The sequence below is a fragment of the Nelumbo nucifera genome, chromosome 4 (assembly GCF_055504915.1).
Source record: "Nelumbo nucifera cultivar China Antique chromosome 4, China Antique-T2T, whole genome shotgun sequence".
NCBI classification, from domain to species: domain Eukaryota; kingdom Viridiplantae; phylum Streptophyta; class Magnoliopsida; order Proteales; family Nelumbonaceae; genus Nelumbo; species Nelumbo nucifera.
The window spans coordinates 47,415,064-47,439,876 of NC_142652.1; the positions used below are offsets into that span (position 1 = coordinate 47,415,064).

Sequence of the window (24,813 nt, forward strand, 5' to 3'; positions counted from 1 at the left end):
ATGCAACATCAATCCAAACATAGTTATTTTGTTTTCTTATTTCTTTATGAAGTCAAATTATGGTATATAAATGAATATTTGTGATACATTAAATCTCAATATCGGCCATCATGTTAAAACATTACATTTTTTATAAGTTGTTAAAGACATTACATGGTTTACTTAGTTTTTCATTGATTCACGTTTTACAAAGTATATTTACAAATCACATTAAAAACTTTAACAACGTATGTGTTTTAAGGGTGTTCGAATTCGGTTAATAAACCGAAAACCGAATAAAACCAAACCAAATAAAATAATTCGGTTCGGTTAATTTGGCTATCAGTTCGGTCCGGATTTTATTTTTAAAAATCAGTTTTCAGTTTTGATTCATTTTGACTGAAATTTTCAATTGAAGCGAACCGAAAACCGAATTAATGATGTTATTTAGTTAAGTATATTAAACATTAACTTTTATTTAATACTTTATGCTAATTAATTATTATATTTTCAAGTGAACAATTAATAATAGTTAATTAAAACCTTGACTCATTATTAATTGTTTATTAGTCATTAATTGTTCAATAATCATTAATTACTTTTCAAAATGTCCAATTTGCCAATTCCCCATTGTCATAGGGCTTTGGGCCTATTTTAGCTTTTAATTAATAATAACTAATTAATTAAAAACATTGGGCTTTGGGGTCATTTTAACTTTTAATTAAGAATAGTTAATAATTAATTAACTAATCATCGGATTTTGGGACCATTTTAACTTTTCATTAATAACACTTATTAAATGCTTGTCATTTATGTGGAACCAGGGTCCAACCGAACCAAATTCAGTTAGGGTCAATTCGGTTCTAAAATATAATTTGGTTTGATTCAGTTAAAGAAAATGATAAAACCGAATAATCGATTAGGTCCTTAGTTTGAACCGAACCGAACCGGCTGATTTTACACCCTTAATGTGTTTGGTTCCATGGGTGTTTATAAATGGGGTGTTTCTTAGATAAATGTTTAATTGAAAAACATTACTTTAAATGTTTATTGTTTTTGTTGTTTGGTTGGGCATTTCATGTAATACCTCATAAAGCTATCTTCCACCTTAGCTTACAATGCTCTACGTAAACATTTCATTTCAATAAATGGAGTTTTGGAAGAGACTAGAATTTGAAGTTTCCCCTAGTGCCTCATGCAAATAAGTCCAAGTGTTTATGTTTTTTAATGTTTATTTGATAAATATTGAAATCAAACAGTGGTTTCGTGCACAATAAACGTTAAAGCCTAAATGGTGCTGATGTGGCACTAAGACGTTAGACATATGTGACATTTCACTTTATCATTAGTTTATGTTTTTTTTTTTTTCACTACTGTACTGTGGTATTTGCCTTTTCTTATTTCAAAACATTAAACTAGATACCTTAAGAGTTTGAACTCCATGCCTAGATGATTTGGATCTAACCTTTGGCATAAAGTAACTTGATGTTGTAATAGAGAAATCTCTTGATATGTAAAAATTATAAAATTCGTATAATAAGCTGGTTTATTTCTATTGTATTAAATAAACTCATTTTACATAAGATATCTACAAATAATACAAAATGAAATGCTTAAAATTTATGGGAAAATGAAAAAAAAAATCTACAACCAATTGGGTTTTGTATAAAAATATTGTTATTGTATGGTGACTTCTCTTTCGTCTTCATTCTCCTCTGTATTCCACAAAAAGGAAGCATATGCTGCAACTACATGACTGCATGAAACAAGTACAACTTTTTCAACAAAAATGCTGGAAAATGTGGAGAAAAATCTTGCATAATAAAAGCCAATGTTAAAGTGTATATGTTTAAAGAAGGATACAAGTTATAGAAGATTAATCTTCCTTGAATCCATTAGTTTATCTCTAATGCACTGACGACTTTGAAATTTACATGCTTTGGTCCATTAGTTTATATGGACCAACGTTTTATAGTCCCTGGGGCTCCACACAATGCAAATTAATCTGGAGTGATACAAATTTTGCAATTAGCTGAGTTTTGAATTCATTTGTTTTTAGCTTATACCTGATCAAAATTTTCACTTATGGTTAGTGCAAATTTTACACCTAAAAATGGTTGCATTTATTTCATTAACCTCCTACCTTTATTCTATTTCATATAATGTGAGGACCCCATCATTTTGCTTCGTACCTTTCCCCTTCAAAACAAATAACCTTCATCCTTTCATCATTATCTTTCATATAAAGTGAATCAAATCATTTTTCTTATAACTTATAGGGCAATACAAAGCATGGTTTTGAAAACCAGACGGTGGAACTGGAAAACTGGGAATATTCGGCAGGTAATCTGTTCTGTTTCACCCTAAAATTGTTTTTTTATTAAAAACCGTTGGTTTGGTCAACAACCCACTGATCCAGGTGATCAAACCATTGATTTGGACAAGGGTTTTTGTTCATTTTTTATTTTTTAAGTCAAAACGGGCCATCCATTCGAACTGGATGGTCAGATCATTCGACCCAAAAACTGGTCCCTAGACCAATTCCCTATCCGATCCGATTTTAAAAACCTTGATACAAAGTCAAATATAAAGAATGTATTTATTTATAGTGCAAATATTAACCAAATACAAATTTTATACTTGGTTCAACTTTACATTTGTTTGTTTATAACTATGATTTGCACTCTTACTTGATTCAAAATACTTTTTGGTTTCATTTTCACTTAGTGGTAGTGCCCATTTTTCTTCCCGAAAACCTGATGCAAAATGTGCACCAGGTTTTTTTGTCTTCAATGTAAATGATGGTATTTACATAAAAAAATTAAACCAAAATTTAAATCTAATGCAAATAAGACAAAGTCAAGTCTAATGCAAATTTAAACCAAAATTAAGCTTTATTTGTCTTTAATTTAAATGATGGTATTTGTAACAAAACTCTAATCTCAAGGGCAATTTAATAGAAGGTATGAAGGATCTTGACATTTTAGAGGAAGGTAAATTGATTTGTTAGGGGAGCGATTTGGGTGATAGTAACAAGAAGTGGGATGATGGATTGAGAAACATTTCTTTATGGCTACTTGGTTGGTTGTTTTGTAGATTTTGTGCAGTATATTAGGGAGCTTGAATGTTGGGTGGACAAGGTCTAGAAATTCCACTCAATCTTGACTATCAAGGCTTCTTTGGATGTCAATTTCTATTCTTCTTTAAATCGAAGGTGTAGATGTTCTACTATCCAACCAAAAGGCTTCAATGGCACAGAGCTAGTTCTTTAGAGATAGGATCCGTGGGTGGGTGACATTCAAGCGTCTAGTGAATTCTAAAAATGGTGGGTTATATATAGTTTTTGGACTACCACTTCACACATTGGTGTTGGTCCAGATTTAATGAATTTGGAGATGATTTAGATGGTTTCATTGCAATAAATGAAGAGAACCTTACTCTCTTAGTCAGATGAACAAGGTTGTAGTCCAATTTAGTGGGGTCAATGAGTTTAATCGAATTATTGGACCAGGTTAGCAATGAACAAGTCAATAGGCTCGACCAGAGGAGAGAGGATGAGATGGGTGAGTTGAAGGGGAAAAAAAGAGGAGAGTACTTGGATAGGGGCATGCACTGGGAGGATGGAAAGGGGTGAAGTGGCTCATAATAGTTTAGGCAACCTCTAAGGATTTGTTTGGTTCACAGTTGGAATTGGAATCAGAATCGGAATAGTCTATTCCTATAGTCTGTTTGGTTCAGACAGGAATAGGAATGAGAATTGGAATTAGCAGGAATGGGGAGGGGCAAGGAATGGCCATTCCCTCAAATGAAGGAATGTTATTCCAGCAAGAATGAGAATGGGATTCTGATTCCGCCCAACCAAACAGTTGGATTCGGAATAGCCCATTCCAATTTCGATTCCAAACCTCTATTTCTGTGAACCAAACGGGGCCTAAGGTCTTTTTGGACTATTGATGGAATACTCAAGGGGCACCAAAAAGGGGGTAAGGCTGATGTGACCAATGTCTTATCTCCCAGCTAGAGTGGTTGTCTATTTGTTCTCCAGGTTTGATATAATACCTTGTAGGCATTTGGTATCAATCATGAATCTTTATATATATATATATATATATATATATATATTTTTTTTTTCTCTCAAAGACTATACAATGGGAGTAGCCCATCCCCGATCCATAGTTCCCCAACCCTAGTGTTGGCAAGATTTGATCCTAAGTCTCTGCTACGGCTAACAAGAGGCCTTACCAACCAGCTGGTTGGCACCTTGCTATCAATCATGAATTTTAATACTTATTTTGATGAGATGAAAGCTGTTCTGGTTCAAGTATTTACGATTGAAACTTGCTAAAAAGTATCATATCTGAATTATTCTCCTATGCACTCATTAGGTAAAGAAAAGGAAAATCAGTTCCAAAAGGAGAAATGATTATAATATATGTTTGAATGGTAAATCCTTGATAATAAGCCTTGATAATAAGTGTCATTAGGGGGTCATGACCACTTTATATTCACATTTGATGATGTCAAAAGGGGAAGAACAGTGGGTGCATTAGTAGCTTAAAAGAGGAGAAGAGGTATGAAAATGGTTGAAAAGGGGGAAAAAGTAAACTGACATATAATTATGCAAGTTAGGGGGAGCATTTGCCAATTGATATTTTATTTAGTGTGATGTGCATTTAATTTTTTTATGGAAAATAAATGTAGAATATTTCACTTAAAAATTTCTCCCAAATTTATAGTGCTTATATTGTTAAAGAAATTGTAAAGGAGTTAAATGTGTAATCTAAGGTGCTTAATGGTTTCTCCTTGCTATTCCTTAGTTTTGCAATGAGATGGTTTGCCATCTTTAAAGGGGGAGATTGTTGGCGGGAAACCAAATGTATTTGGTGATAGAAAATGCACTAAGTTTGGTTCTAGTGGTTGGATCTTGCAGCCTCAAATGTGCTTTATCTATTTGAATGATTACAAGTTTACTTTAAAAGGTTGTTATTCAAGTTCAACATTTACAAAGGGACTTCCAAGTGGAAAGAAAGAAGAAAGTGTTAGATGGTGTATGCCCTCAGTATCTAGTATATGATGTACAGTGTATTTTATCATGAATAAAATTGTAGTTTATGGTTTGGTTATTTATATTACTCAGGTATGTTTTTGTGAAAAGTCCTTGTTATATATTTTAGGATGTACATTTGAGACATCTTCTTTAATATATAGACCAAATATGTTCTTAGTGAGTGAATAGATATGGGCATTTATTCTGATAAGCAACCTTAGAAACCAATGGCTAGAATGTGTTTGGTTCCTAAGCTTTTTTGGACTTAAACAAGTGATTATAATTATAAAAATATATTTTGAAAGCCAATAAAAGATATCTTAAACCTTTGGATACGAATTTCCAAGGTTTCTAAGTATTGGGTTGTCTATTAGACAAGATTACTTGGCTCCATAGAGTAATCAACTACTTACAAATGTATAGTCGATTGGCTATGATAGGTGAGGAAAGTTTAGCCTGATTGTGAGACACAATTGACTACCTCAATAAGCATAGTCAACTAACTAGGATAGTGGAAGCATAAAATGCCAAGACTATGTGTTATACTTGGCTAACTATGACATTCAAGGGATGAACATGCCCTGATTGAGAATATTAGTTGACCAATCAAAATAGCATAGTTAACTAACCCAAATAGACTATATTCAAATGATATCGATCAACTGGTATGGAGGAACTAGTTGACCGGGAGAGAAAAAAAATTACATTGGGTTGATGTTCCAGTTAAACTTAGGGTTGATTTTTGTCAACCAAACTTCACTTTGGGTTGGGCTCTAAACCTGACTCTACTATTGCTTCTAAAAGCTATATATATATATAGATAGATATATATATTTGTGTGTGTATAAATATGTTTTAGATATGTTATATGTACTATTTTATATTTAATTTATATTTTTTATTTCATTTTTTAATTTTTATTTATAAAAATATTAAAAATTTCAATTTGAGGCCAAAAAATGGATTCTTTTCACGAAAATAGTAGGGCAAGGTGCCTATGGCCCCTTGGGACACATAGATCTCGAAAAGTTACCCAGAAAAAAACAAAATCACCCTAATCAGACATTGGAGTGCAAAGTTATGGCCTCTGAAAGTTTGTATGCATTGAGTATGCAACCCGCAACCCGGTCATTGGGTCGAATGGTTCTTGACCAAGTCAATGCTATTTTACCATCTGGCGGGTCTTGACTGAATTGAACCTAGAATCCTGGTTGGGTGACGGTTTGAATAGTTTGACCAGCTAGGTCAACAACGGGTTAAAAACATTGTTTATTATTGATTTCATGATTTTAAGTTTTCAATATATATAAATATATATATATATATATAAATATATATATATATATATATTATAATTCATAATAAGCTATAATAATTCGAAGCAATCATTTTTTTAACTTTTACTAAAAAAGCAATAAAAACACAAAACAAGCAAATACCAAATAAAAAATATAGTTAATATATGATAATAAAAGTTTAGTTTAGGTGTCTCATTTAAAGATTAAGAAAAATTGAAAGATTTTATGAAATTTTAAGAGGATGAGAGAAAATCCATAATCAACTTCAAGTTGAGTTGGGTTTGGGTTAGAAATGAGGAGTTTAGTTTGGGTTAGGATCCAGTTTGGGTTTCAAAACTTTGGGTTGGGCTAGGATCGACTTCAACCCGTCTTATCCTAGACCCAGCTGACTTTACCCTTAATCTATTACTAAGCAGATGGTCAGGACTCGTCAAAATGATGCATGGTACTTTGTAAAACCATTTTTCTTGCACATGATGTGATTTAGGGGGTGTTCTTTTTTGGATTTTGAGAGGGGGGGAAAGTTGATCAATGGGATTTTGGTTCCTATTGACCAAGAATCCCATGTTCTTTTTTCAGATTTATGTGGGGATTAGGGAATGTTTATTTTCCTGGGTACCACTTACCCGGGTAAGTAATACTCATCTCCTAAGTGGGTAAATAACTTTCTCGCCTAGGGGGAAGTTGTCAACACTTAAATGGGACAAAAATGCCCCTTTTAATAATGGATTTTATGGCTAAAATTGTCATTGCCTTATTTACATGAAAAATAAAAGAACATGGGTAAATGCACTTACCTGGGTAAGTGTTTCCTAGGAAAAACCTACCCAAGTAACTGCATTTACCTGGATAAGCAACTTACCAAAAAGTGAACGGGGCCTTAGGGTTAACTTGTTACCTATTCTGAGGGGAGGCCTTTACAGCACGTTCAAAGTAATTGGATGCTCTTTCTTGATCTCCATGTACTTTCCACCTTAATTTGGCATACTCTGATAACACTTCCCCATCATTTGGATTTGCCAAGATTGCCCTCGAATATAATTTCTCCGCCTTCTCGTAGTCTCCTTTAACCTATCACGTTGGAAAAAGAGATTAAATCAATATTCAAAGATCGGAACAGTAGGCACTATTCAGAAAAAGAAGAGGTTCACAGGTTTAAGGTTCAATAGAAGTTGAGGTAAGGTATTTATGGGGCCTTGAAATATATATACAAATTATCCAAAATCAAAAGGAAAAAAATACCCAAAACGGACAATCGACTGCAAAAGTTCCTACAAAAATTTGCACATAAGGCTGTGTTTCGTTGCAGTGCAATACAAAACTATGGTAATGCAAATGATTTGGGTGCAAGTTTTGATTCATTTTTGTTTCAAATTTCACCTTATTTTGTTTGGTTGCAATAAAAATGAAGTAAAATAAGACCCAAAGTAGAATAAAGTAAAATCCAAAACAAATTTAAACCAAAATTTGTATTCTTTTCATTTGCACTCCCATACAGTTGTACTCAGTTTGGAAAGAGTACAAATACAAATATATACAAAATATATATAAGGTTTTGCACTATACATCTTTGCATTTGTACTACAAATACAAATATCTATACTACTTTAAAAAGTATGAATGGCCTCAAGAATATTTCTGGAATTTTCTAAGGACAATATTTACCCCTCTATATTTAAAAAAAATAATGATAAAAAAATGAGGGCAAATAGGGTAATTGGTTCTTGATATTAAATGACTTGAAAATAGGTAATTTAAAGATATTCAATGCATTCAATCCTCTATCATTAAATCCAACATTTAAGTTATTAACTTGCATTCATGTTCATTGAATCATATATTTAAGTCATTTTTATTTCTTCTCATTATTAAGTTCTATTAATTAAATCCATACTTAATAAATTAATAATTCCAATAACATAAAAACTTATACCTTTAAAATATACCTAGCAAAAATAGTGTTTTCATCTAAGTGGTGGTAAGAAATTAAATCATTTTGGGTCAAATGGGTTAACCCATGCTGCCACGATTAAATAATAAAATTAAAAAATAGATAAAATGAAAAAAATTGGGAACATTTTTAACATACATATTAAACAATAATAAGTATGTTAAATAAGAAATGTTTTTATTAATGATAAAAATGGAATGTAAAATTTAAAACCAATTGGAAATAAAAATATTTTCCTATTCTCTCTCATTAAATCCTATATTTAAAATATATTTTTTGCATAATTAAATCCATAATATTAATTTTAATAGTATAAAAATAAATATTTTGAAAACAAAACCATTTTCTTCCCTCACGGTGGTGGGCAAGCAATTTGACCAGTTGGGGTCAAATGGATTAATAAATAATGTCATAATTAAATAATAAAAAATTAAAATAAATAACTACAAAATATAAGAAGTATTTTTATTAATGATGAAAATGGAAAGCCAATTCCAAAATCTACCTAGAAATTAAATGATATCATAGTTAAATAATAAAATTTTTAATAATAGAAAATAAAAAGTATCACTAAAATAAAAAAAGATAAGAGAAAATTTTGGGTACACATCTAATGTTATATATTTATAAAAAAATAAAATATCGGGTACATCTTTAATATTGTACATTCATTATATTGAACAAAGTAAGTTTTATACATAAGAAATAATTTTATCAATGATGGAAATGTAATACAAAATTTAATGTCAACCTAGAAATCAAACAATTTTTATTTTTAGATGGTGGGTTTGTGGTTTGAGTAAAATGATATCATAGACAAACAAAAACTAAGTGTGATAAGTACAAAATATTTTATATAATGTAATTGAAATATATAATTTAAAGGAAAAATTATAGTCAAAGTCGGTTGTACATTTAAAATTAGGTTACAGGTTGGTCTAGAAACCAACCAAATTCTGAAAATTGACTCTACATTTCAAATTATAAAAACCCCCACCATGTCATCAGAGGCTTATGTGGTTGTTGCCAACATGGGACTCTTATTCCATGTTGGACACAACAAAAAACCTATATCAAAAATAGGTTTAGTTTCTCTCCCACTCCCTCTATTTCTCGATCTCCCTCCCTTCTCTCTCACTCTCATAGTCATCTCTTGATCTCCCGCTCCCTCTGTCTCTCCCACTCTCTCCTTCAGTCTATAGCCAAATCAAAACCTCTCTCTCTCTCTCTCTCTCTCTCTCTCTCTCTTGTTCTCTCTCAATCTTTCTCATTCTTCTCCCTCACTCTCCCTCTCAGTCAAAATCTCCTTCAAACTGATATAGAAATTAAAGGAGAAGGAGAGATCACAAAGTCATTGAGTAGATATAGAAAATGTAAATACAGAAACTGATATAGAAAATGTAAATACAGAAATTGATATAGAAAATGTAAATACAAAAGCCAAAAACCATTTTTATTTATTTTCAAACCACAAAGTCATTGAGCAGATAAAGATGACTGTGAGTGAAAGAGTGTGAGGGAGATTGAGAGAGAGAAAGAGAGAAACTAAAAACCTTTTTTTTATTTTCCAATCACCCATTATTAAAGGGCAATTTCAGTATAAGCTTTTTATTGTGTCCAATATGGATTAAGAGTCCCATGTTGGCAATAGCCACATAACCCTTCGATGACATGGTGAGGGTTTTTATAACTTGAAATGTAGAGCCATTTGTTAGAGTTTTGTTGGTTTATGGATTAACTTGTAACCAAATTTTAATTGTACAGTCGCCTCCGACTATAATTTTCCCTAATTTAAAACTAATCCAAAAGCAATGCTATTTCTTATCTACATGGTGGGTTAATGATCAAACTTTTCAAAAAAATGCATGATGTCATAATTGAATAATAAATATTTAAGTTCATTTTTAATTATATTGTTACTTTTTTTAATTTTCAATTTCTATCCTTACTATGTTATATCTAAAATTCAAGTAATTAATATGAAGAAAAATCTCTCACGTGCAACGCATGTGCTTAATTACTAGTATACAAAATAATACAAAATATAAGGTTTTGCACTCTACATAGTTGTGTTTGTACTCCTTCCAAACAAGGTTCAAAGTATCGACACAGGCTGATACACCGGTAAGGCATATCGACCTGTATCGGTATTTTTATTTAAGTTTTATTTATTTTTTTGAAACCGGTTTAGAGGGATCGGTTTAAGGCCCAACCACCCTCTGGACCAGTGTCTGACCCAATACAACCCTTAGAATGGCATATCAGTAAGCCATCGGCACAATACATATCGGTCGATACGTATTGATACTTTGAACCTTGCTTCCAAATAGAGCCTAAGGTAAAATAAAAATGATTAAAAAACTAGCCAGTTTTACAAAATGGTGACTAATTCATTGGTTCTCCAGTTAGACCAAGTTAGACTAGCCAGTCAGCCAATCTTTTAATGGTTCCAATTTTTGGGTTATGACCAAGGTTCAAAGTATAAGGGCATATTGGCTGATACGTGTCATAATGGTGACCGATACACCCCCTATAGTGGGTGTTTTGGGGTCTGACCTGATTCACGGGGTAGACGGGCCTTAAACCAACCCTTGAACCAGTTTAAAAAATAAAAAATAAACTAAAAAAATAAAGGTGCAGCTCGATACAGGCCAATATGCCCCAACCTGGGTCACAGTTTAACTGGTCCAACCGGCTGGTCCGGTCCAGTTTTCTTAACATTGGATTAAAAACAAAAACATCAACAAAGAATTGCATTAATTTGTGTAATGTTAAAAAAAAAAAAAAAAAGAAAAGAAAGAGAAAGAGTTGCATTTGTTAGACCTCTTACCTTGTTCAAATACGTGGCATAATTTCTCAATATAAGTGGATTGCAGGGATCATCGTGTAGGAGGTTCTGGTAATGCTGTTGTGTCCGTTCATCACTGAACGTGCTTTTCTTAGTCTCCGCTCTATCCGGGTCGACGCCCAGTCCTAGAGCCAGACACAAATATCTTGGTTCCTGACAGAAAAGACTTTCTGAGAGGCCAAATGTTTCATTTTCTTCGCTTCTGTTAGCATAATGACTCCCCAACGGAGGGAGACTGAATCCATCTCCGTCGTCGCCAGTGTTGGTGGCCAACTCTTCTTCGTCTTCAATTTCATTCCCATTTCTATCATACAACGAGAATGACGGAATTGGTTCGAGCTTTATCATGGATTTGTATTCGTTATGCCTCGTCGTCGATGTCGGAAAAACCTTGCCGGATTGCAGCGGGGAGTCTGCCCCGTCCCCGGCCGGCCATGTGATTGATGTGGCGTGCAAGTTGCCATCGGAGGTTACGCGACGGATGTGTTTATGTTTTGATTGCCGTGTGACCGGAGATGGGTTGGCCGGTAACGATATTTTCAGGTTGGTTTCTGGAGTGGAGGATATTCTCCAAGAGCTTTTTGAGTTAACTCCTGCATCTTCTATTATAGAAGACGAGATAGGGGTAGAGGAGCTTCGTAGCAACATCATTTGAAGGATAAAGTTAGATGTTATCTTCTCTCCGATTAGCTTCATATACTTCTTCTATTTTCATATTTTTATAAAAGCTCCTTAATTACCGTGTTTTTTGGTGACATATAGGTTGGGTAGATGGGTTTTGGGCCATGAATTTTGGTGACATATGTGGGTTTCGGGCCATGAATCCTGTTTCCTAATTTAATACAAAGGCATTCTCTTCCTGAAATCAAATCCCAAAATCTGGGACCGATGGGGCTATAAATAGCATCATACACCGGGACCGAACACTTACCGGATCGAAAATACAAATAACATGAAAAATATATAAAAGGTTCGAAGTATCGACACTATACGTCTTAATACGAGGCATATATATATATATATAAATTGTATCACAATACACACTTCTACCGTACATTGAGATGTATCAATACTTTGAACCATAGAAGTTAGTACGAAAAATAAATGTAAACACTATGTACGCCCCTATATTGTGGGGCGTGTTTCATTTACGGTCTAAACAGAAAATGGAAAAGTACGGATAGGCCTAATGCAGATTTCTGATTCTCACTGTAAATCTATAAATATTCAGAGGGTCCAAAAACCATATTCTATGCACCTATACCCATCCGTGAATTAGTATCAATTCCGAATTGACACCTAACCAAATGTATTTGAACCTACAAATTCTGACGGTCATTCTCCCAAAAACATCTCCCGTTAATCACATGATGTATCACGCCTTTTTAAATGCAACTTTCAAAACATTCTAAGTCGAGCTCACATCGCCACGCCATCTTTCATACCTAAAACTTAAATTTAAGGCATTTTAATTTTATTAACCCGCCCAACCCTCCTCTCTCTTACTCACTAGCTTCTTTTTCCTACTCCCCTCTCTCCCTTTCTCTCTTCCAGTATGTCATTTTACCCTTCCACTTCTCTACAGGTGAACCCGTAGATCTCCCAGATCGTCATTTGCTCCATCGGCGATCGTTCTCATCATCTGAGAGCTAAGAGGATAGTGTTACAAATTAGTGTATCTTACTTAGTTAAAGTTTTGTTGCTATTTCTTTGGCATAGACTAAGTCAGTATGAGCTGTCAAATAAAAGAGTAGTTACTCTGCGGTGATAGATTTTTATGCTAAGTAGTTGATTGTTTTTAGGAAAAGTTGTTATGTTTAAATCTATAAATTTCAGCAGTCTAATGTAGTTTTTAGCATGCCTCAATAAAAAGTATTCAGTTTATTCTCCAAATATTAGTATTTCCCTTAATCAATTTTGGCTCTTTTTGTGTTTTGGTATCAGAGCCAGGTTGAGGTTTTTGTTTATTTCACTCTTCTTGTCTATCAAGTTCATCTTGTTGGAGAAAATTGAAACTCAAAATGGAAATTAATGGGGGAAGCAGTTCTAACACACAATATGGTGTGGAGAAACTTGTAGGCACAAACTACAGGTATTGGAGAATGTGCATGGATGCTTTTCTTCAAGGTCAAGATCTTTGGGAACTAGTTTCTGGTGTTAATGAAATTCCAGCTGACACTCCTAAAAATGTTGAGTCACGAAAGAAATGGAAGATCAAATGTGGAAAGGCATTATTTGCTCTAAGAACATCAATCAATAAGGAGTTCATTGATCATGTTTGTGATGTAAGCACAAACTACATGTTAGTTCACCGCCATTATCGCTCCTCAAACATGATCAATGAACTAACATTGATGGTTGCGGTTTCAGCGGTGATGGTTGTAACGGTAGTTCTTATGGTAGTAGAGATTCAGCCACTCGTAGGGGCGGTTTGGTGCTGTGCAGGATGGTGGGGAGGGAGGAGAATGAGAAGAAAAGAGAGAGGGAATAAAAGGAGAGAAAGAAGTTGGAGCGTTAATCAGATTTCATAAAAACTTTAGAATCCATGCCGTTACGTCTGAATTCCATCAGTTTGAAAGGTAAGAGGGAGAGGGTGGCGTGTTCCATTTTAATTGGATGAGACAGAAAATTTTCTGTCTCCTAGGGATAGACGATGCGAGCTCGTCTAAGTCCAATATGATTATATGATCTAAGGGAATACCTCACAAATGCACGTAGATCCTCTAGAATAAACAAAAGATTCGGAGGAGAAGTACGGATTTGTCCAATGCAGATTTCTGATTTCCACTGCAGAGCTATAAATATTCAAAAGGTCAACAATCCACACTCTATGCATCAACGTCCACCCATGAATTGGCATCAATTCTGAGCTGGCACCTACTCCGACATTACTTTGAGCCTAGAAATTCTGACCCTGGGCTGAACCATCATTCTCCCACAAAGATTACTACTCTCATTATTCTTAAATTGCTTTTGCTTTTATCATTTCTAGTTTCTCTTTTATATTGAGCTCCGGTTCCTAATTTTGTTTCGAGGAATAGGTCTTTTGCCCCCCTCTCCTTCCTTATTGCTTTTATCATTTTCTTTTTCTTTAGAAAAAAACTTCCAGAACAGCCTATGCTGTTTGGGAGCTTCCTTTACAGGATACATTACCCGTGTCAGTACTTTGTTTATCTTTTTTTTGGTTAAAGAATATTAGTTGCAAATACTCTTTTACCCCACACCCATGGCAATGTATCATGAGTAGAACCTCCCAAACAATATCAACGTTTATCCCAAATTATCATTATGCATGATTTTGCTCGTCTTCTTTACTTTACATTTTAAAACGAAAAAGAGGCAAAATCATCAGATTGGATTTAACATCATAAAATGAAGAAGGGAGGGAGAAAACCGTCTGTAAGTGTAATTTAATCATTTAAAAATGTTTAATTCATCATGTGATGAAATTTTTCATCCATTTCCCCGATAGAAAGTCCATAATGGCTTTATTTAATTTGTTTAAATTGTGAAAGTTCAAGGGAATGTTTGGCACAAAATGAAGTTTAGGTAGTTAAGTGCTCATATTATAGGGAGTATATGCTTGCGAACCGAATCGATATATATATATTATTTTTTATAGGAAATTTGGCTTACAATCAAGCTCGAATTGAGTCGAACCGAATTCATGAGGCTTACGAACTTTTGAGCTGAACCAAATTTGAGTTCAGATCTCTAACTCAAATTGAGCTCAAACTCAAACCTGACATTGTTTTAGCAAATTAAGCTCAAATAACCAAGTATTCGACTGAGCTCGCTCAGCTCAACTCGAATCCACCCTTAACTATCAACATGGAATTTGGTTTGGTTTCATTGGCTTTTTACATTTTAAGGCCCCAAGCCACTATACCTTTAATAAAAGAATTGCCTGAGCTGGTCTAGCAACAATGTTTTTCCTTTTGTACCCCTGTCAATAAAGATACCTTTGGCAAGGTTTTTCCTCAAGGTAGTAATGTCCATTAATGAGATTCCTTTTTTCTTTTGTACTCCTTGGTGACAAACATAATTTCAGTAGGTGTATTCAATTCAGATTTGAATATTAACAAATCAAATTCCGCTATTGCCTATATCTGATTCAATCTAATCCATTCCATTTGCAGCGTTATCTAGAAGGGACGGAGGACCACTTGTACGCCTGTTGATAGATACCCTTAGCAAAGTTTTTCCTTGACAAGGTAATAGTGTCCATTAATGGGATTCCTTTTACTTTTGTACTCACAACTCCTTGGTGATAAACATAATTTCAGTAGGTGGGTTGCTCAGGCTAGTAAAGACACCAACAATAAATGGAAGTTCTTTCTTTTGTATTAATAAAAAGACATCTCGCAAGAGGGGTTGCTTAGATTGGAAAAGATACCTCCAATTTTCGCTGTTTGTACTCTCGGTAATAAAGATACTTGGGTTTGTAAAGATACCTCCCACATTTTTAGGACAGTGTCAGCCCTAAATGCACTGAAACAAGTAAATCAAAATTTTGATTTATTGTCATTGGCCCCATCTTGAATTAGATGAAGTGACCTATTGGTAGGGCGACTGCATAGATCCAATCCAAGGCCATGATTTTAGAGTTCACATTGGCACCCCACATGTACATCTCAATGTGTATTGGGAACATCTCTCATACTTGTCATTGGGAGAGATTCCCAATACAAGGCTGGGATATGCTGTGGGTTGCACTCTGTGGGGTGCCAATATTTTATCGCTGCGCTAACTACGACAGTGTGGTAACAAAAGTGAGCTCCAGCAAGAATTCTCCTTTTGTACCTTTGCCAGTAAAGATACCCCTAACAGATGGGTTTCCCAAATTGGCAAAAATACCTATAGAAACAGAATTTCCCTTCTTTCTTTTGTCTTGTTTTAAGATTCAGGCCAAAATAAGGAGATAGGATTAGCGAAATGCAATAGCCATTCATATTTATAAAACATATGGGCCTATAATCATTCAATCTCTCTGTGTGGGCCCCATGTATTTTATCACTAGTATGGGGCATCAGAGCCTGCTATACAGCTAAAGCATGCCAGTAGCTACAAACCAACCATGCAAGTAGCTCCATCTCTTGGAGTCTTCTAATTAACCACCATCAAGGTTCAAAGTATGGGAAGGGCAAATTTAAGAGACATATCAGGATATGCTTTGGATACGCATGAATACGGACGAAAAATTAAGATACGCATGAAAACATATGGAAGTGCTATAAATACTCTAATAAATCATAAATAAACATCAATATCACTAAATATAAGACTTAAATGAATTATTTATACATAAAAATCACGTGTTTTAATGGAATTTTATAAAAAAAAAACATATTATAATCAACAAATGGGAACAAAAATATATTATTTAATAAAATACTTAATTCAGTTCCAACTTCAAATTTTAAATCTATTATAATTTACAAATTCAACATTTGAATCCCATTATGATGTTTAAAAGTTAAAACTTAACATGAAGTCATGAATCACATAAAAATTCAATTATTATATAAATTATCCAATTTTAAGTGTTAATGTGTTAGTAAATTAATTTTCAATTGTTATTATGAAAATTTTTATTTTTTGTAAATATTTTTTCAATTATTATCTAATACAAATATACAATTAAACGAATAATAACTGTTTTCATATTTTTGAGGCCACGATTATATTCACATTCAAATAATAGATTACCATGTGAAATATATCAATGCCTTTTATTTTGTATTTTTTAAATATTACTAAAAAAACTTTTTAATTGTTTTAAACATTTTTTCCAAGTGTTATCTAATCCATTTAAGCAATTAACAATCATTGAATAAAACAATTATAAAAAATTTGTAATTATTGAATCAAACATTTTTCTGTATTTTTTAAATAATTATTTATTTTTACTCAAATAATTAATTTGCATGTTTTATTCTAAAAATTAAACAAATATTATTTTTTGAATGACTTCATGGACATCTATTATTTTTATTCTAAAATTAATAATTATTTTGCATGTTTTATTCTAAAAACTAAATAATTATTTACTTTTATTCAAATAATTATTTTTCATGTTTTATTTTAAAAATTAAATTAAAATTAAAAAAAAAAGTAAATATGTAACAGAAAATTTGAATGAATTTATGGACATAATAGATTAAGTACTTATTTTGCATATTTTATCGTAAAAGCTAAATAATTATTTATTTTATTGAAATAATTATTTTGCATTTTTATTCTAAAAATTAAACTAAAATTTAAAAAGTAAATATGTAACAGAAAAATTGAAAGGGTTTATGAACATAATAGATCATCCATATATTTATTGTAAATATTTATTATTATAATTTTATCATAGCAAAAAATTAGAGAAATAAATAAATATTTATAATCTAAAAATAAAAATAAAAAACAAATTAAATTTTCCATATGATATTTCAATATATTGATGCCATCCTTAGTTCTACAACATACTCAACCTATAGGACTAGATCACAAAAAAACTGAAGAAATTATCTATATATTATATATTATTCTAAAAATTAAAAAATAAAAAATCAAATATTAAGAAGAAATTTAAATTGATCTATGGACATGATAGATCATCCATAGATCTACAACATAATCAATATTTAGAGGTAGATCACAAAAAAAAAAAAAAAACCTAAAATTTTCATTTCTTTCAAATTTTTAATATTCTAGAAAATTTTCAAATATTCACAAAGATCTACCTATAGGAGCAAAATAAATGGGATTTTTTGCACAAGAATAACATATCAACATACACAAAGATGTTTTTAAGCATCCAAACTAAAAAAAAACACAAAAACATTGGTTGAGATAGTAAAAAAATTGAAAAAACATACATATTTTCGCTCATTTTTTAACAATCTTGAAAAACTTGTTGGATCTTGGAAATTTGTGGACATTTTGGTGGGTTTTGGCTAGATTTCAATCTCCAAGAATGATATGAAGGTTTCTAGAGGGTTTTGGGAAGAAAGAGGGCTTCTAAAATGGGTTTAGAAGCCCTCTTTCGAATGAAGTTTTTTTTGGTTTTTCGCAACAGTAAAATCATACTGTATAGGCCGATACTCACTGAAACGTTATCGATACGGGTACGATACATTTTTGGAACGGCGAAAAGGAACAGTACTAAAGATTTGGTACCGTTCCCCGTGCCAGAACCTCAAAGATACGATACATATCAGTCAATACGGGCCGATACGTAATAAAATTTTGAACCTTGACCACCATTACTAAACTCGAGCACTGAGGATTAATGAGAATGGAGCAATATCAAATTCAATGATAGCATTCCTACGATATGCATTAATTAAGGTTATGTTTGGTTTGAAGGAAAAGGTAAGGAAAGGAAGGGAAAGGTAAGGAAACCTGTACAAGATTTGTAAAGGCTTCCTTACCTTTCCCTACTTTTTCCTTCAAATCAAATATAGCCTAAGGGTTCGATTATGATATGGAAAATATATAATATCCTATAAATAACTGACCAATAAACCAGAATCATAAATATGGTAAGGAACATGGTGTTATTTATCAAAATAAATAGATGAGCTTTGATTCGTCAAAACTCTTTCCATACCATATCATTTCTGCACCATAGATTTTCCCATTAATTAAAACCGAAAGTTCCATTTGTTTTGTTGCCAACAGAGTATATGATTGCTGGTTTGCTTTCTTTCCATGTTTTGAATCAGTCACAAGCTATATTGTCTCATGCTATCAGTTTTGAGAATTTGAGGAATTGTTTCTCTAAAAATCTGCAAAACTGAGGTTGTGAAATTGGTTTCTCACTTAGGCCCTGTTCACTTTTTGGGAAGTTAATTGTTCGGATAAATGTAATTATCCAGGTAAGTGCATTTATATATTTTTTTATTTCTCAGGTAATTAAATAAGAAAATAACCATTTTATCCTTAAAAAACCATTATTAATAGGTACATTTTTTTCTCATCCAACTTCTAAGTATTGGCAACTTTCTCCCAAATGGAAAAATCTAAAAAAGAAAACGAAGAGGCCCTTAATTTTATCTATTTCTTTGAATGTACAAAATTGATTCTGACTTGTATAGCATCATTATTCAACCGATTTCCCCCCAATTTTTCTTACATTTGCCAATTTATTACAAAGAGAATGACGACAAAGGTGTTTATGTATGTGCTGTGTACACTCAAATTAACCTAAATCCTTGTTTTGGTATTGTGGCATCTATTTGATGAAAAAAAAAAAAAGATATTCGCATAGTGACCGAGAGCTTGAATTAAATCTACTAAATAAACAAATTAAACCATCCATTCCAAAACAAAGTAATACAATAACAACAACTCCAACTAGCTAGCTAGCTAGCAGTGAAAGTTTATCTTCAATTATAACTAGATGGGTACTCTACAAATTTCAAGAATAGATCTACAAAGGACATCAGAAGAGTGAATTGCACTTTTATCCTACCATATGGACTAAGTCTAACCGACAGTAGAAGAAACTCTACTATTGGGTTTTACTATAATACAGATATAGATATAGATATATATATATATATATATATATATATATATATATATATATATATATATATATATATATATATCTCTAGGATTTACCTGGGTTGGGTATGTATAGAAAGCGTGTTAACCATTCGACCAGCCCTGGGCAAACGAACTGGAACAGTACCAACACTCTGAACCACGACGGCTCTATTACATATCTATCTCCGCGGCATGTTCCATCTACAATGGCTTTTGCGCATTTTCCTGTGCTCTGAACTGGAAAAATGCTGGCTACAATCTGCATTCCCAACACCCATATACACATTCCTATATCATCATGCATGCAATACCCATACATGTCTTAAACCAGACCCAATAATCCACAGAAACAGGTTATAGTTGAATAGTAACTACTGGGACACACCCATTCCGGAGCTTGAGTTATTTTCCCTCCAAGTCAACCGATCAGTGGTTCAACAATGCAAATCAATATGTGGGTCCTATTTGTTTTTCGAGAAATAATAGGAGCGGCAAATCAATATGTTTTTTTTTCCATAAGTTCTAAGGCCCATGATAAAGTTAGTTTCCGTAAGTATCATTTATCCTGATAAGCGATATTCATCTCCTAAGTGAGTAAGTAACTTTTTCCACCTGATTAGAAGGTTTACAAAACATAATGTTACAATTTTGACCATTTTAACATTAGTTTTTTAATATAGGTCAAAAAGTTATTATAAAATTTACCTAGGAATTAAAAGAATAAGGATAAGTAAACTTGTCCCAATAAGCAAATGTTTCCTAGAAAACATTTACTTGGATAAATGCACTTATCTGGGTATGACCTTTTAAAAGAGGAACAAAGCCATAATATCACCACCAAACATCTATACTACTATAAAAAGTACCAATAGTGTCTAAATTGTCTGGAATATTTTTGGACTAAAATATCCCTTTTTTGAAATAGGGTCCCTATCTATTATGAGAGCAGAAAATGTAATTTGAATTCTATTATTCATTGCATTCAATTCTCTCTCATTAAATTCCATTGAAGGTATTAACTCTCATTGGCCTTCATTTAACCATACATTTAAGGCATTTTTGTTTCTTTTAATTACTAAATTCCACTAACTAAATCCATACATAAATAATTCTAATAACATAAAAACTTATACTTTTGAAATTGACATGGAAAAGCAGTATTTTTATGTGGTGGTAAGAAATTAAACAATTTTGGGTCAAATAGGCCAACCCATGTTGCATTGTTTCCACAATTAAATAAAAAAATTAAAACTTGATAAAATGCAAAAAAATATAGAAATTAAAGATAATTTTTTGGAACATCTTCAATATCATATATTCATCATATTAGACAAGAATAAGTATGATAAATAAGAAATACTTTAATTAATGATGAAAATAGAATATAAAATTTAAAATCAATTGGAAATAAAATTATTTTTCTATTCTCTCTCATTAAATCTCATATCTAAGGTGTATGCACTCATTAAATCCTATATTTAAGATATATTTTCTCATCATTAAATTCTATTAATTAAATTCACAACATTGATTTTAATAATATAAAAATAAATATTTTGAAAATAAAACTATTTTCTTCCCTCCCATTGGTGGGTAAGAAATTCAACCATTTGGGTCAAATGGATTAACCAATAATGCCATAATCAAATAATAAAAAATCAAATAATAAAATATAAAAATACAAAAAAAAAGTTGAGCATATCTCTAATATTATATATTCATTATACTAAATAAAATTAAGTATGAAATGTAAGAAATATTTTTATTAACAATGAATAATAAATATTTAGAAAAGATAGAACAAAAAAAATAAAAAGTATACAATTTTGTTGTAAACATTTGGGGACATTTCTAATGTTATATATTCATCATATTAAATAAAAATGTTAAAATAAAAATTATTTTTATTTATGATGGAAATGGAATATAAAATTATATAATAATAATAATAATTGTCATTATAATTAAAAATTTCAACATACAACGCACACCCATATTTACTAGTATATAAAAAAATCAAAAATAAAACACAAGAGTATAGTAACCCTATGAACAGGGTTCAACTTCCCGAGTTGATGGATCATTAGTAACAAAGACAATGAGACTTGTAATGGATTTAGGTTGACCTGAACCAGTATTGTGACTATGATCACTAATCACAATAATGTCATCACACATTTCAAAAAAAAAAAGCATTAATATAATAACTTCATAAGCATGTCAAATGGGTAGTAGTTCAACAACTCCAAAGATGGGTACTAAGACAATGGGTTTTATAAAGGTGTCATTTGGCAAGTCTTTTTTGAAAGATCTTCTGAAACATCTAATAGTGAGCTTTTACATAAAAATCTTGGCAGCCTATAGACTATTTGGTTGGAGTTGCATCTTTCCATGCATTTTTCTGCGCGAAAACAAGACGAAAAAAGTGAGAAGCTCTATTTCTAGCTTCCCAAAATAAGCTCAAATCGAGCTTCTCGTGTATTTTTGGGCACAGTCTTTCAATGGATAAATCTTCTTTCAACCAAACAAAAAAAAAAAAAAAGAATAAGAAAAAATCACAGACTGCCAAACTTTTAAACAATTAACAGCCTGTATGGAAAGACACACCAAACCGAGCCAAAGATTTTTAGGTTCACTCGAACTAGTATTGTGATGATCACCAACCCAATTAGCATAGCCAAGTTAAGAATGGTCTAGTTGAATACAAGCTAGGACCAACAGAGGGTTTTCAATTTTTCATTACCCGAATAGATTTCTAGGCTAGCACAAAATATATACCAAGAGTCATCCTTGCTACAGCCAATTTCTTACCTCTTTCATTTTCTGATCCACCTTCACTTCACCTTCATTGGTCAGGTGCTTTCCCTGGATCATCTCTGATTCAATAAACCCTGGAGCTACTGTTGTTATTTTGATTTCTGGTGCTAATTCAACTCTCAATGTCTCGTAGAAGTTCAGCAACGCAGCTTTACTTGCCTGAGAGACGCCATATATTGAAGACATTCAGTTTTAAAGAGAGAATCAAAACAAGAAATAATGAGAAATGGCTTGTATTTCCAAGCTTTCCACTTACACCATACACGCTCGACCACGGTGAGACCAACCACCCAGTCGCTGAAGCATTGACAACGATCTTGCCCCTGCTCCTTTTCAGGTGTGGAATTGCAAAACGAGTGGGATAGATTGACCCCCAAAAGTTGATATCCTACATAATCCAACACGCTACTAATTTGCTTCAAAAAAAAAGGAAAATTTTAATGACCCGTTTAATTTTTGGATTTTGAGAGAGGGGGAGTTCATGAAATTTTAGTTGAAATTGATCGAGACACCCATGTTCTTTTTTCAGATTTATGAGGTTTTATGAAAAACCTATTTTTCTTGTCAAAGTGATACTCATTGTTCCATATAGGTAATAACTTTCCCACTAAAGGTAAGTTGCCAACACTTAGATGGGATAAAATTGACCATTTTAATAATTATTGTTTTTTATAAATAAAAGAGCCATTATCTTATTTACCTGAGAAATATAAAAAAAAATGGATTAAGTAGGCACATGATTTGTCACAGTTAAGTTTTTCCCATGTTGTGTCTTTCCAGCATCATAATCAAGGGGCGGGATATAGTAGGCACAACAAAGTAAGCACGTTAATTGAGCACTTGATAAATATTTTGACAACTATCAAAAGTGGGTATTAATTTTTTTCAAGGGTAGGCTGGGGTATTTTAAGAGACAGTTGTCAAAAAAAAAATTTAAGTGCTCATTTAACGTACCTACCTAATCCGAACTGCAAAATCAAACCCTAAAAAAATATGAGAAGTTCAAAACTTAGGTTTCGGAATGAAATTAATGAAATAAGTTTGGGGACGAAGGTGTCACTAGCCCAAAGCAAAAGGTGGGTCTCAGTATTATAACCCAAAAGAAAAGAAAAAAGTCACACTACAGTTATATAATTACTTGGAAGTAAGTACCATCACAGATGTGAAATTTGCGACATTAACTGCTTCTTTGAATAGGCAAAAGCTATCAATCCCAGCGTTGCACACCAGATGATCCACTGCAAACCAGAAACTTGAAACTCTTTATACATTAGCAAAACAATTAACTACTCCGAAGGCTCAGTTTAGAAGGAGCAGAGCGTAAAACTTTGTATTTTGTATGTATTTACACTCTACAAATTTGCATTTGCATTTGTACTCCTTCCAAACTGAACCTAAACAAAGAAGCAAGCTCTAGCTGCTGGACTTACGCCTGCCGAACTGGTTCACTGTTTCTTCAACAAATCGCTGACAATCATCCACTTTGGACACGTCTGCCGGAACAACTAAAACATGGGGAGAGCCCAGCAGACGACACTTCTCAGCGATTACTCGGAGATAATTCTCTCGTCTTGCCACTAGCACCAATGAAGCTCCTCTCTTTGCATACTCGTAGGCGAGGTGCTGCCAAATAAAAATGAGGATCCATCAGCCAAGCATCAGTCGTCACCTACCACCCAACAAATTATATTCTGCACTAATTCGATCAGATCGATCTGTAAGCGCAGTTGAGATTTTGCACAAACCTCTCCGATTCCTGATGAAGCCCCAGTGATGAGAACAACTTTTCCGGCCATGTTCTCCATGTAGATGTATGCTAGAATGAATCTTATAAACCTGAAGATGATCAACAGAGGAAAGGTGAGACAAAGCAGAAGGAAAGCTATGGGAGGAGATACCAGATTCAGGAAGCTATGAATGTTATCCATGGCTTTACAACATATTGTTCAACCCATGCATGGAAGCATTTTATACGTACGACTTTGAGTGTTTTATATATGTTTAGAGTCATAATTGATTATTAGTGTACTGTGATCAGCAGCCTAGCTATATTATTAGTAAGTTGGTGAGTTTAATTAGGAGTAAGGAGTTCCCCATTTGCCAACCGAAAGATGAGCTCTATTCATTTGGCAATAAATTTTGTAGGTGGGAAGGTTGGCAATAAAATCATCAAAACTCTTAGAAGTTGATAGAGTTCAGGTGTGGGTATGGGTACTTTGGAACCATTCTGGACCTGCTGCGAATACATGCGTGAGTAGGAACGGGATGTGCAGGGGCGCCTCACATGCACATCCACCGTGCATTGGAAATATCCACCTGAGTGAGGAGC

At 32.8% G+C, this 24,813-nt stretch overlaps 2 protein-coding genes across 2 annotated transcripts; both read right to left on the bottom strand.

The window, feature by feature from the left end:
* Positions 1-1,507: 1,507 nt before the first annotated feature.
* Positions 1,508-11,953, bottom strand: LOC104611823 (uncharacterized). The gene is made up of 3 exons (XM_010279048.2): positions 11,106-11,953; positions 7,223-7,395; positions 1,508-1,735 (listed from the first exon to the last, which is right to left on the bottom strand). Exons 1-3 carry the CDS (start codon positions 11,817-11,819, stop codon positions 1,657-1,659), a joined length of 966 nt encoding a protein of 321 aa, XP_010277350.2. The 5' UTR covers positions 11,820-11,953; the 3' UTR covers positions 1,508-1,656.
* Positions 11,954-19,397: 7,444 nt separating this feature from the next.
* LOC104611822 (11-beta-hydroxysteroid dehydrogenase A-like) lies at positions 19,398-24,439 on the bottom strand. Its single transcript, XM_010279047.3, has 6 exons — positions 24,230-24,439; positions 23,915-24,107; positions 23,637-23,722; positions 22,741-22,872; positions 22,479-22,643; positions 19,398-19,926 (listed from the first exon to the last, which is right to left on the bottom strand). Exons 1-6 carry the CDS (start codon positions 24,410-24,412, stop codon positions 19,732-19,734), a joined length of 954 nt encoding a protein of 317 aa, XP_010277349.1. The 5' UTR covers positions 24,413-24,439; the 3' UTR covers positions 19,398-19,731.
* Between the last annotated feature and the right edge of the window lie 374 nt (positions 24,440-24,813).

What these genes read in the sequence shown, in the direction of transcription:
- LOC104611822 (XM_010279047.3), bottom strand. Translation starts at nt 24,412, where the DNA reads ATGGATAACATTCATAGCTTCCTGAATCTGGTATCTCCTCCCATAGCT. An exon ending in AGTGAACCAGTTCGGCAGGC is followed by an intron (nt 23,723 to 23,914) that starts GTAAGTCCAGCA and finishes TCTGGTTTGCAG; the next exon opens with TGGATCATCTGGTGTGCAAC. An exon ending in CAAATTTCACATCTGTGATG is followed by an intron (nt 22,873 to 23,636) that starts GTACTTACTTCC and finishes TGGATTATGTAG; the next exon opens with GATATCAACTTTTGGGGGTC.
- LOC104611823 (XM_010279048.2), bottom strand. Translation starts at nt 11,819, where the DNA reads ATGAAGCTAATCGGAGAGAAGATAACATCTAACTTTATCCTTCAAATG. An exon ending in ATGCCACGTATTTGAACAAG is followed by an intron (nt 7,396 to 11,105) that starts GTAAGAGGTCTA and finishes CCAACGTGATAG; the next exon opens with GTTAAAGGAGACTACGAGAA. An exon ending in AAGGCCTCCCCTCAGAATAG is followed by an intron (nt 1,736 to 7,222) that starts GTAACAAGTTAA and finishes TGTTTCATGCAG; the next exon opens with TCATGTAGTTGCAGCATATG.